Source organism: Cryptotermes secundus, unplaced genomic scaffold (assembly GCF_002891405.2).
Source record: "Cryptotermes secundus unplaced genomic scaffold, Csec_1.0 scaffold1236, whole genome shotgun sequence".
NCBI classification, from domain to species: Eukaryota; Metazoa; Arthropoda; class Insecta; order Blattodea; family Kalotermitidae; genus Cryptotermes; species Cryptotermes secundus.
Window position 1 is genome coordinate 94,398 of NW_019724604.1, and position 14,451 is coordinate 108,848.

Consider the following 14,451-nt stretch of genomic DNA (forward strand, 5'->3'; position numbering starts at 1 on the left):
CTGCATTTAGCAAGAAGAAGAATCTTTTTACCAGCAAATTGGACTTAAATTTGAGGAAGAAACTAGTGAAATGCTACATTTGGAGCATAGCTCTGTATGGGGCTGAAACATGGACACTTAGGGCAGTAGATCAGAAACATCTGGAAAGTTTTGAAATGTGGTGTTGAAGAAGGATGGAGAAGATCAGTTGGACCGATTATGTGAGAAATGAAGAAGTGTTAATTAGAGTCAGTGAGCAGAGGAATATCCTACACGTAATAAGAAAACGGAAGGCTAATTGGATTTGTCATGTTTTACGCAGAAACTGCCTTCTAAAAGAAGTTATCGAAGGAAAGATAGAGGGGCGGATAGAAGTGACAAGAAGATGAGGAAGAAGACGTAAGAAGATGTTGGATGACCTTGGGGACAGAAGAGGATACTGTCATTTGAAGGAGAAAGTTCTAGATCGCATTAAGCGGAGGAATTGTTTTGGAAGAGACTGTGGACCTGTCGTCTTGACAGATTACTGATGATGATGATGATGATGATGATGATGATGATGATGATGATGTGTCATGAGGTCTGATTAAAATGCAGTTACAAAGTCATGTTTTAAGACCATGTTAGCTGCTTAGATATGGCAAGCTAAATTGTTGAACAGAGTTAGTCTCTAGCTTCATCTCGCCAAACAAGTTCATCTGAAAGTGTTACTCTAGATTTGTATTCAGGAGGTGTTTGGTTTTAATCTTGGCTTGGACAGAGGCAATACTGACTGAGGTTTTACTAGTTTTTCTCAGTCTCTCCAGGCAAATTCCAGGGTAGGCCCTCAGTTAGGCAATGATGGCTTCCTTCTTGTTTATTGTTCATCTGTCATCTTACCATTTGACTCTGTAGAGTCACTGATATTGAAAGTATCATAAAGTAACACACTTTAACTTCATTCATAATCTTCTATGAATAAACTTAAAGGAGGAATATAGATAGTTAGATAATGTTTGTAGAACTTTGTGGGTAAACTTTATGTATATATTTCTTCTTATATGAAGTTCTCTTTTCTAGAAAATGACCATATTCCTTTTTAAAATGGACTTAATGATTGGTGGCCATTATCACTGTCTAAACTGGTTTACAGGTCAGGATGAATTCCAGTAATTGCAAATGTGAAGCAAACCTAATATTTGTTTTCTGATTACAGCTTAGTATATGCTGTTAAGCAATGTTAACAATTTGCTGAGGTGTACAGTGCATTCAGCTATGTGTTTTGTTCCAGTAGAAGAATAGGAGAAAAGATATTGCTGAATCTATGTGTTAATGTTGACAGATCTGTAGCATTCACAAAGGGCAGATGGTATGGGCTCGTCACAAGAACAGGCGCTACTACAAAGGACGGATTGCCAGTATTTCAGAAATCCAGTTCTATATGGTTCTGTTTTCTGATGGCTCTTTTAGTGATGATCTATATCCAGAAGACATTACAGTAAGTTTGTGACTATTCTTTTTAAGAAAGGCAACTGTGTTCCTAATGCTGGTTCATTACAGACTTAATCTTTCATATTTCATTGTAAATGTGAATTCTGTATAAGCTGCAGTAAGGTAAAAAGAATAATCGTTTCCACAGCATCCTAATTTCTTCTTTTATAATAATCACTGACTTTATATTCAGCTCCTCATCTCCATTTTGAACGATTGAAATACTGGAAGTAGAATTTCTTAGAAATATAAATCACTCCTTTCATGATCATGATCATGATAAGTTGGGGTTGGTATTTTTCATGTTAACGGCACAGGTATCTGTTCGTCAAGATTAAAATATTGTCACGTGTTGGGTGTGTCACGCGACAAATTCATGTGGGTCTTGGATGCAGCGAATTTTTATTGGACACTCACACTTATACACCATACAAGTATTATCGCTTATGGTATCACGTGGCTTCTGCGACGTCTTGACTAGGTTCCAACTGCCTTGTATGAAGGCTGGGTTCCAACTGCGCTGTATGAAGGCTAGATCTCAACTATCGTCCTGTAGCTCTGTCGCTCTCAACTTATGTAGGTGTTATGCAGATCGGATGCGAGACACCATTCACCAAGGTTCGATCTCGCTTCTTCGTCAATCCATTGCTTTGGGAATGATCTGTATATATTACAGCGGTAACGTGTTTCATCTCATCTGTTGGTACTCAACAGCCTTCTGTTGTTCATCTCCGGGGAAACACGTTCGTTGTTTTGGCATTGTCTACGCAGTGGCCCACTGTTATTGCATCGCCATGGAAGTATCTACTCCAAACATGTTACAATATTTTACATTCATTTACTTTAGCATCACTTGGGGCAATTACAGCAATAGTTTTGAGACACATGATCATGTTTTTAACTACATGTTTGAAATTTCTCCAGATGTCACTTATTATGATGGGGAAACCCATTTCATTGTGCTGCATGAAAATTGTGCTCTGCATTATTCCTTGCTTCCGGGAATACCACAAACTCAGAAACTGTCAAGGCTTAATGCATGAGATAATGATTTGTGTGATTATGTAACAATTTTAAAATCTAGAAACAGATGCAAAAGTTGTGTTAGAAAATTTTTGTTTACATTTGAAAGTACAACTCTCTATCCATGCTTATTTATTTGTAGTAATGAGCTGCAAAAATCTAACAGAGTGTCAGCTTTGTAGGATATGCCTGATAATGTAGATCTATGTTTTTCTACAAGTGAATGAATTAAAAATGCAGGAGGTTAGAAAGGGGTTGATCTCTCCCATAAGTTAAGGTTTATTTTTTAATGTACAGTATTTTATTTTTATTTGTGTATGAGTGGCAGTCAAATGAAAACGGGTCAGAAGCCAAAGCATATTAAAGAACATTTCTTACCTCAAAAGTAATCTCCAAAACTGTTAATACATTTATTCCACTTGGAGATAAGATGGTCAATCCATCCTTGAAAAAGCTTGTGGGCTGTCTACAGAACCACGTCTTTACCCAGCCACACACGTCTTCATCCGATGCAAACCATTGCCCATGAACGTGTCTCTTCAGGTCTCCAAAAATGTGAAAATCACTTGGGGAGAGATCTGGGCTGTAGGGGGGATGTTGAAGCACTTCGCAACCAAATCTCTGTAGTGTATTCCTCACAGTTGGCAGTGTGGGGGTGTGCATTATCATGCAGAAGGATAATGCCATTCGATAGCATTCCAGGGCGTTTTGACTTTTTGGCATATTTCAGTTTCTGCAAAGTGTCTTCATAGCGCTGTGCACTGATTGTGGCCCCATGCTTGGGAAATTCAACAAGCAGAGGGCCCTTGCAGTCGAAGAAGGTCATCGCTTTACCAGAACTTGTGTGTATGGCTTAGGATTTCTTTGGTGGGAGAGAATTCACGTGTTTCCACAGTTGGCTCTGCTGTTTGTTCTCGGGTTCAGAATGGTGGCACAAGTTTCATCCCCAGTGGCAATATGGGACAGAAAAGCATACTCTTCCTCATGGTATCGTTGCAAGTGACCCAGTGATGTAGCCATTCCCTGAGTCTTCAATTCGTCCATAAGTTGATGTGGAACCCACTGTGCACAGATTTTGCGGTACAGCAGGTGTTTTGTCACAGTGGCGTGTATTGAACCGTGTCTTATTCCCATCAAAAGACTAATTTCTTCCACAGCGATCCGTCGGTTTGCCCGGATATGACCACCCAATGCAACAAGAACATCAGGAGTGATGACACGATGAGCCTGTCCTGGGATAGCGTCATCTTGCAGTGACACGTGTCCCTCTCGGAATCTCTTATGCCATGCCAGCACACGCGAACATGACATGCTGTGTTCGCCATAAACAACAGACATGCAATGATGAATTTCTCGTCCTAGTACTCCTTCAGCAGTCAAAAAGCTCACTACACTTCGCTGTTCTTCTTTACCCACCTCCATTACTGATGTTGGACGATGACACATAGCGCTAACCTTACTTCCAGCACAATAAACAAATGACTAGTGTGCAAGGGAACGTCATTGTGCTTCCCCGAGTCCCCACCAGATGTTCGTATTGTAAGCAAATTCCAGTGTTACCAACTTGCGCACCGTGTGAGTTATGCATGGTGCCCGTTTTAATTTGACTTATATTTTGTATTTAGCTTTATGTTGATTTATGTTTCAGAATTTTTCATGTGCAAGAGATGGTCCACCACATGTAGGTGCAGTTGTGGAGGTCCTGTGGAGTGATGGCAGGAAGTACAATGGCCAGTTCCGAGGTACCAACCACCAGCTCATGTTCACAGTAAGTGTTTGTAACAATACTTTAAATTCAATATTTAGTCAAGACATTTTCATGATACATTGTTGAGAAATTGTAATAGTTGACTACACATGAAAGCACTAATGGCAAATTTTAATGCTGGTCTTACATTTTACAGATTTTATTTTAATCCTCTAGCATGTGAGCCTCCAACAAACCTGATCTCATTTATGTTACTTGATGGCAGTTTATTACTTTGTTCTCTTAACACTGAAAATGTCATGCTCAAAATTTGCTGAGGAAACAACTGCATGATGAGGAGCTTCTTAACTTGTGCTCTTCTCCAAGTATAATTAGACTGATCAAGTCAAGGAGGATGAAGTGTGCAGGGAATGTAGCACAAATGGGGGAGAAGAGGAATGCATATATGATATTGGTGGGAAAGCCAGGAGGAAAGAGACCACTGGGAAGACCAAGACGTAGGGGGGTGGACAATATTAAAATGGATCTTAGAGAGATAGGATGGGATGGTATGGATTGGAGTGATCTGGCTCAGGATAAGGGCCAGTGGAGGGCTCTTGTGAACACGGTAATGAACCTTTGGGTTCCATAAAATTCTGGGAAATTCTTGAGTAGCTGCAGCTTTGGCTTCTCCTCAAGAAGGGCTCAGCTCCATAAGTAAGTAAGTAACATCTGTCATCTTTGTTTTATAAAACTAAAGAAAGAACTAACATTTTTTCTTAAGTATGCATTTGCAGAGTTGTATCTGACACACTGACTTTCATGATACTTGAGTACTAGACAATAAAATTTAAAATGTTTCCCTGTTTTGATGAAATGATTCTTATGCACTGTTTCAACAGGAGGGATTTTGTAGTGTCAGGTGATGTTTAGACGTGACTATAATGAGGAGAAGATAAGGATTTGAAGTGAATAGTCATGGCTTATTGTCAGGTACTCTCCCTATACTCTCCATATATGCACTTGGAGAGAGTGGGAAGACTACAAATAATTTCAGTCATGATAGCGATTAGTCCAGCCAGAGTTTGAACTGGGTGACTCCTAATTACAGGCCTAGTACATTAATGCCACACTAATCTGCTTGAGTTTCCAATATATATAATACATGGTGTGTTCAAAAAGTATTGAACCTTTGGTTGGCAGAAATACATTTATTGATTTGGAGGTACAAAACCCTAATCCCCTTCAAAGTAGTCTCCTTGGTAATGCACACTCCCAGCGCTTCCGCCATTGTTGAAAACACTTCTTGAACGCGTCTTTTGGAATGGTGATCAGCCGGGTCCTTGCATTCTGCATGATGTCTTCTCTTGACTCGAATCGGGTTCCTTTCAGCGGCATTTTCAGCTTGGTAAATAGCCAAAAGTCACATGGAGCCATGTTGGGGGATTAGGGAGCCTGACGAACCACAGGGATGTTGTGTGTGGCGATGAAAGTCTGAATGAGATGCGCAGAATGGGTGGGTGCGTTATCATGATGGAGCTGCCAAGTTTTTGCTGCCCACAGATCTGGTCGTTAGCGCCGCACAGCATTACGAAGGTGATGAAGGACCTCCTGGCAGTATTCCTCTGTGATGGTTTGGCCTTGTGGTGTGTACTCATGATGCACAACCCCACGGGAGTTGGAAGAAAATGGCCAACATGACCTTGACAATGCTGCGGATCTGCCGTGCATTTTTTGGCCTCGGGGATGTCTGATGTTTCCACTGTGATGACTGCATCTTGGTTTCCGGGTCGTACCCATAAACCCACGACTCATCACCTGCGATCACGGTGTTCGGAAAGTTGGGGTTACTGTTTGCATTGTCCAGCATGTCCTGTGCGATTTCCAGACGGCGTTGCTTCTGCTCCATTGTTAGCAGTTTCGGTACGAATTTCGCGGACACTCTCCTTGTGCCCAAATCCTTGGTCAAAATTGAATGTACCGATCCAATGCTTACCCCCATCTCGTTCGCAAGTTCTCGGACTGTGATATGACAGTCCTCCATGACCAAAGTCCGAACTTGCTCAATGACATTCTCATTTTGGCTTGTTAAGGGTCTGCCTGAACGCGGTTCGCTGTCCACTGATGTGCGGCCATCTTTGAAGCGGTTGTACCACTCTTTTATCTGTGAGTTGCTCATGGCATCGTCCCTGAAAGCCTGTTGAATCTTGCGAATGGTTTCTACTTGGGTATCGTCAAGCTTTTGGCAAAATTTGATGCAATATCGCTGCTCATGTTGTTCCATCATTTTACACCTTACTGGAATCTGATGAGTGCTCACTACATGTCCTCACTCATAGGCCGACTGCCAGCGACTGATGCTTTCTGCAGGCGGGAAAAAATTCACGACTGCGCATGAATGTCCCCTCCACATCTCCACGGAAGGGAGCCTCCCGCGCTTCATTGGTTTACGTGGGAAAAAAGAAGGTTCGATACTTTTTGAACACACCACGTATGAATCACTACCAGTTAATATTGTGGCATGTTTGCCCAAAACCAGAATAATTTAACTGGAAGAGATGCCTGTTACTAGGTTACGGCACAATAAATAGTGATGCATCAGTGGAACGTGAAATGCTGTGTCAATGTAGCATGAGAATGAGAAGACTTAGGGCATGCTGCAGTGAATTGCAGAGTATGTTAATTAGCAGCAATGCTAGAGTTAATTGTAGAGTTACAATCTGTAAATCCAGTTACCAATCCAAACCCTGCCTATAACCACTCCAATCATGTGACAGTATGTTAGTTCAGTTGTTTTGTTTGTGAAGTATCTAATGATGCTGTATAAATTGTGAATGTTATTTTTGTTGTTCAGCATTTAATTAGTGCAAAGATTGTGATGTACAGAAAATGGAAACAGAGGGAAACACAGTAGTCACAGTAATTCTGACCACTGTGTAATCTTCATATATGAAACATTTGTATTTGCCATCATTGCAGCAACTCATAGATTTGTACTTGAGAGCTGACTGCTTCAGATGTCTTGTGTCTGCTTGGCAGCTTTCTTTATAGGGTCTTCATGATTTTCACCACTGTCTCTAAGTAAATTCCAGGATAATACCTTCAAAAAGGCCATGATTAACTCCTTCCAGATTCTTAGCTACTTAGCTTCATCTCATGACATTTAATGCTTGTAACAGATTCATTATATATGATTATTGAGAACTAGTCATTACATCATGTCAGCATCTTTACATCAAAAAATATATATAGGCATATAGGAATGATACTGTTTCAGGTTGCTTTTGAAGACAGTTCTCAGCTCACACTGAAACGTGAGTCAATCTACAGTTTGGATGAAGACATGCCCAAGAGGGTGAAAGGACGCTTGGTAGGTATAGATTATTATTCTAACAGACAGTATCACCTTTTTTAAGGATAGTCTGAATAATATGAGGATACAGTGTAACCATTGTTTAATGAATATTGGTTTTAACAAGACCTTCATTATAATGAGAAAGTCCTTAGCAACATTTATGTCTTAATGTTACATATGTGGGAAATCCTGCATAAAACAAGGGCTTTTCTTTTGATGTTGTCATCATAAAGAGTGATTCCTAGCTAGCTGCATCTGCTTCCCCATTACTCTTGCGTCAGCTGTGCCCTTCCTTTCTTTAGGTGTAATAATTCACATTCGAGTGTCTGTATGTGCTGTAGGAATAATGTACTTGACCTTGATACAGAGGTGTTTTAATGTGTCAGTTAATTCTTCATAATGTTATGTAGTCATGGTAGATTTAGTACAGTGTTCTTAGGACGGCATTTAGCATGACTCAGCGTCTTTGAGGTTGCATCAATTCTGGATATTGTCCAGTGAGAAACATGCATCATATGACATCCTTTGAAATTCTCATCAGTCCACCCACTTGTTTTATTGAGTATTGTGTTGCTCATCTGATGAGCAGAAGTTGGATATTGTGATTGTGGTTTCTGTTTAAATTAAAAAAAAAAATGTTCACTCCTAAATACAGCAACAAGACGTGGACTTGAATATGAAACTTGAAATGCTTTTTGAACTTGTTGGCTTGTCAAAATGAAATAGGAAGATGGTGTGGATTGACTTTTGCATTGTTCACCATTTTGAAGAGCAGTGGAAGAATGCAATCAATTATTTTTTTATGACAAATCAGAGGCACAGGAACTGATATGAAGATCTGGAATCCATGCTTTTCAGGTTGTTTAGCAAGGAAAATTGGCTGCCATATTGGTTGATAAACTAGTGCTCAAGACAAAAGCCAGCCTTTTTATGACAAATGTATAAAGGCTGAGAACTCACAGTGTTCTCAAGGCTGGCTTTTCCATTTCAGCACAAGAGAAGGCATTAATATATGCACAGAGTGTTGGGGAATTGGGTACATTTAGAGCTTCCCTGTAATGTAACATGTTATGTAATACAGGTAGTCAGTTGGACCACAGTTTCCTTGTGCATTATAGACATGCTGCAAATGATAGTTGGGACATCATTTTATAAAGAATGCCACATAGTAAATTGCTGGTTGCAAAAATTAAGTTAGAGCTTGAAAATTATTTCCGAAGTAAGGTTGTGCCTTACTTACCTTCTAGATAAGTGGAATCCTTTTAGGAGAGATCTCTATGCTAGGTTGACTGATTATATTTATCACACCAACAGTGTGGGCAACTTCCTTGTATTTTCTACAGATATTACTGTTTCATTTATACCACCATGGCTGCCTTCTACCCTGTGTGGTGATGATCATCATATGCATGTTATAACTTTCAGTGTTTTTTTGCTGTCATGTAAATTGAAACTGTGACAGAATGCATATGATATAATGAGGACACACTGGAACCGTTAGTTTCTTCAAATTACTTTTATGGAATACATCAGATAATTGATTTCTTTCAACATCATCATGATGAGCAATTCTAAACTAGCTGCAACTGATTTTACATAACTTTCACACCAACTATTGTTGCAGTTTTGTTTCCAAAGATGGCAGTCCATGAAAGTCCCATTAATCAACCTTCTCAGTCTGTTCCTTATCGAGGAGAAAATTTGACACCTTCTCGAGTCTCTTCCTTGTCGAGGAAGAAATTTGCATCCCAGTATCTAACCTTGAGATATGTAGTATATCATGTGAGCCCAGTAGCTTGTTTCATTGTGTATTTTGTTGCTGGCTATTGAACATAGCTGAAAACGTCTCTTTTCGTATGGTTTATGTTTGTTACAAAATATTCAGTCCTAATTTTAGCTATGCGGCAGAAGAATACAGTGCTTAAGATAATATGTGGTCTGGTAATAAAGTTCCCAGCCTCGTGCTGTAGCATTTGCGTTAGGTGGTGGTGAAATTAATTACTGCCTTCTAAATGTATGAATGAATGTATAAAGGGTGGGCCTTCTTGGCCCTTGCACCACGACATACAGTGATCTATTGTGCTTCCCCTTAAAAAGTCTCCCTGTCAGGGAATCAAACCCTAGTCTCCCACGTGACAGGCGGGGATACTAACTATGTAGTTTTACCTCCTACTAACAATTGGCAGAGGTTATCAGATCCGATCACCGACATTTCATGAGTAGCAGTTCTGTAAGTTAGTTGTGTTTTAAACTGTGTAAAACGCTAGTAGAAACTGAAATGTTGCAGACTGTCTGTGGTGATAGTTCTGTATCTGAATGGTTTAATTGATTTAAAGACGGGTGTGAGGATCTTCAGGATGATCCAAGATGTGGGCATCCTTCAGCATCTTGAAATGCAGACATAGTTGCAGATGTCCATGAATTGGTGACATCAGTGAGCTTTCAGAATGGTGAGGGATGAATTAAACATCAGTAAGGAGATAATTTGTTAGATCCTTCATGAAGATACATGGAAGAGGAAGATCTATATAATGTTCATCCCACACAGACACATGGATGAGCAGACCAATGAGACTCGCATTATCCAGACTTGTCAAGACAATTCCGATTTTCTTGATTGCATTTTCCCTTTCTTAAGGCAAAACCGGGTGTCAAAGGAAGTAGGTTTCAGGATGCCTAATACATCATGAGAAATGTGACAGCCAAACTGAACACTGTTCCTCTATAGGCCTTTACTGACTTGTTTTCAAAAACTTTTTAAATGATTCAACATTTGTATTCAAGTAGGTTGGGATTACATTGAGTAGAAATAAAACAAGTTTTTATTTCCTTGTATTTTTTATTTTTTATCATTGGTCCATCAACTTTATTTCCAGACCACATATGTCTGTCTGAAGTCTGTGGCTTGTCAAAAAGTGGAGTATGAAAATGGTATGGATTGACTTCTATGAATTTGTTCATCATATTATCATGTATTAGTGACTAGACATGGAGTATGGGTTGATAATTTGATTTATTGAGCCTATATAACTCATAACTACAAATAGTTATAGCACTGTCACTAATCTATGCACTTAACAAATCACTAGAGCGCATGCAACATCTGTCTGTTACTGTCTTCAGTATTTATTGCTTGGTTACAGTCTTCACTAGGCGACGCTAGGTTATGGCTGCTAACAATGGAGACTCGTATGCTTCTGTGCTCACATCCTCAATGGATGATGGCTGGCTTGCAGTTCTCTCTCACAACTTGTGACCAGCTAGCAGTCGCTGTCTGCTCACTGGCTGTCACTCTCTGTCTGGCTAACTCTTCACAATGGCCCTCACTGTATAGCCTCAGGGCAGTTCTCTGTTGTAGCGTGTTGATATGTGAAGAATTCCCCTATTGTTGAGAGTGTATCAGTTGCCTTGGACATGCTTTATGCAGCTGTTTCCACATAATGGTTGGTGTCACTTGATGTCACAGTATTGAACAACAGAGAGAAAATGTGATGTGTTCTGTGTGATGGAGGACCAGCAACACAGAATGAATGCAGAATTCCAACAATAAAGAATTTGCTCTCCAAGTGGTTGTACCAAGAGAGATTGGTTTGTATGTCAAGTGATGGACCAGTGATCAAAGCAGCAACCACTCCTCAAGAATGAAGAATTTTTGGTGTTCTAAAGTGTTATTTCAGTGTTTCAAAGCATGAGAAGTCAGTAATATGCATAATGTGTCTTAGGGGTCAGCTGCAGTAGACCTACCTATTGTGAAAGATTGGCCTATAGTCTTAAGTGACGCTTTGTAGTGGTACAGGATATTTAGAGTGCAGATGAAAGGGACTATGCAAGTATAATCTGCGTCCAGGTAAAACACTCAGAAGTGAACAGTAAGGGAAAAAAAGAAGCAAGGAGCAATTTAGTCTTGATGTGTGGTAATGTGGCTGGTTCTGATAAAGTGAACCTGTTCTTGCCAGGAATTCACAGTGACCTCATTACTAAAGAGACAGTGAAATTCTGCTCTATTCCTGTGACTGAAACAGAAAAGGATATTTGTTCAGTGGCTGAGAAGATGCCAAAATGGAAGCCTACAACAGAAAGGTTGCATTATTCATTTGCCATTATCCTACACATGCTCAAGTGGAGCTCTGGAATACTGAATTAATACTCCTATCAGTAAACATTAGTTTTTTACAATCTTTGGACCAGGAGGTGACGGGATCCCTGTGCCATTGTATGATGATGAGCAGTAGACAACACCACGCTGCCAAAAGGGAATATGCTGGATGCAGTGAGGGGTAAAATTTCATCCCAACACGCTGCTTCTTACATGCACGATATTTAACCCTTCCATAAGGGAGGATTTATGTGCCAGCTTATAGTGTGGTGCAGGAGGAGTTTCCTCTGTGGATTTAATTTTCAGTTATACCATATAACACTGGATTCAGAACTAGTAATAACTACTATTTCCTTCTATTAGCTGGTCTTTGATTGACATTTCCAAGATCATTTACTCTGATAAAAATTGATAAATTCAGTCAAACACACACAATGATAGCCAAGACCTTTATCTCGAAGTATATGGAAGCAGCATTCATGTGGTTCAAATACAAAATGTGAGATGGAAGCACAAAGCACAAATAAGTCATCTTATAATGCACAGCACTCCGTAGTATGATGAGGCAGCCAAGTAGTGTGCAGTCCACAACTCTGCACAGACAGGTTAAGATGGTGGAATAAGCAGCACTACAGACTTTGCAACTGAATGGGCCAGAAGGGTGCTGGCCCATGTGCATCATCCATACACTTTCCAGAACTACATAAAATATCAGTAGGGTGCTGCCCATATGTGAGCAGCTAATGGCAAAAGACCTAATAGGAAGCATACAGACACCCAAGATGACTCCAGTTCCGATTAAGGAAAAGCAGAAATACTCATCAGTTCTAAGAAACATTTACAGAGTTATGATATTGCAGCTGCAGAAGTCATACAGAAATTTTGTGGTGTGGAGAGAGTTACTATTCAGACAATAGAGAAAGAATGAATTGGACAGATATTGATGCATTCTTTTCTGAAATGCGGAATTTTAAAACGTGTATTAANACGATGGGTGTGTGTGTGTAGGGGGAAAAGAACGCATTCCTTCATGTATTATTGCTCCAGTTGATTCCATTTTATCGTACTGACCATGGCCACTTCATGAATTTTGTGGCCACCCCTATGACATCTGCTGCAGCCAAAACGCATACCACCAACCCATTGGTATGATAACACAAAGGTTGAATTTACTGCAGCTAAGCTGGCAAGCTAAAGACACGTGTCTTTAGCTGCCAGCTAAAGACGCGTGTCTTTATAATTTCCATACACCAGGCCACCAACAGTTTACTTCGAAACTTTGAGTGGTATCATGGCTGGCCCTTCCACAAGTCGTGCGCTGACGGAGGTCGAACAAGTGACCGCGCTGAACGAAGTATTAGACGACGAAACCCTAAGTAATTATAGTTCAGATGATGAGAGTGCATCGGACTATGATTACACACAACTGGTGCCACCTGAAACCATCAGTGCTAGTGAAAGGGACAGTGAGCCTGAGGATATCGTGGCCCACGATGAATTGGAAGAGGTGCCCAGGAGATTTGTGTGGGAAGATATCGATTCATTTCACGCTTCGCGAGAATCGTTTTGTGGTGTGTGCGGTCCCCAGTTCGACACTGCCGAACTAGATGTCGTCAGTGTTTTTGAAAGCATTTTCGATATTTCCCTTGTGCAGCTGATTGTTGATGAAACGAACAGGTATGCTCAACAGGAAATATCGAAAATCGCCAGACCTCTCACATTTCGCTCTAGGATTCGGAAGTGGGAAGATGTGACAGTGGACGAAATGTACGTGGTTTTGGCACTAATTATGTTGACTGGCATTGATCAGAGGCCTACATTGAGGTCTTATTACTCAAAGAACCGCCTGCTGTTCACTCCGTTTTTTGCAGAGACCTTACCTCTGGAAAGACTTGAGGTCATAATGAGATTTCTGCATTTTTCGGACAACAGCAAGCAAAATGAGTACCAAGGCCCTTCCAAACTTTTCAAAATTTATCCCGTCATTCAGCACCTGAGTAGAAAATTTCAGATTCTCTATCTTCCAGGTCACAACATTGCCATAGATGAATCCTTGACCCTATGGAAAGGTCGTCTGTCTTTCAAGCAGTACTTGCCACTCAAGGCTGCGAAATTTGGTATCAAAACGTTTGAACTCTGCGAGTCTAGTTCTGGTTATGTTTGGTCCTTTCTTGTCTATACTGGACAAGGAATGGAACTAACAAATCAGTATGTGACTGCAGAGACAAACAAAACTACAGCAATTGTAATAACACTGTTAGAAAATCTTCTGGGTCGCGGACACACAGTGTGGATGGATAATTTTTATAACTCCCCTGATTTGGCTCGTTTCTTGAAGTCTAAAAATACAGACTGTGTTGGAACCTTACGTCCCAACAGGAAAAATGTCCCTCCCTTAGTGAAAGATAAGAAATTGAAAAAAGGTGAACACTGTGCTCAACACTCAGGAGACGTGGCAGTTCTTGCGTGGCAAGACAAAAAAAGGGTGACCATGATATCCACATACCATAAAAACGATATGCGTGTGGTTGTTAATCGTGCAAACAAGACAGAAATAAAGCCTGTGGTTGTTTGCGATTACAACAAAAACATGCTCGGGGTGGATCTGAAAGACCAGATGCTACAACCGTACCTGCTTGAACGAAAGAAGGGTACCAAGTGGTACCTAAAATTGTTCAGGCGGTTACTCAATGTAGCAATCCACAACAGTATGGTAATCTATCGGTCCCACACAAACAAACAAAACCTGGACACTCTACAGTTCAGACTTTCCCTAGTTCAAGGTCTCGTGGAAAAGCACAGTTCTGGGGTACGTCGTCCTGTACACGGCCGTCCGTCAGT

General features: G+C 40.5%; 1 protein-coding gene across 1 annotated transcript in view; it reads left to right on the forward strand.

Moving 5' to 3' along the window:
- LOC111862537 (lysine-specific demethylase 4C) overlaps positions 1-14,451 on the forward strand; it is a gene marked incomplete at its 5' end in the record, with an annotated part of 116,017 nt that overhangs the window by 94,319 nt on the left and 7,247 nt on the right. Inside the window, 3 exon segments of the mRNA XM_023848023.2 lie at positions 1,301-1,456; positions 4,121-4,240; positions 7,437-7,529. Coding sequence (XP_023703791.1) covers positions 1,301-1,456; positions 4,121-4,240; positions 7,437-7,529 — 369 coding nt within the window.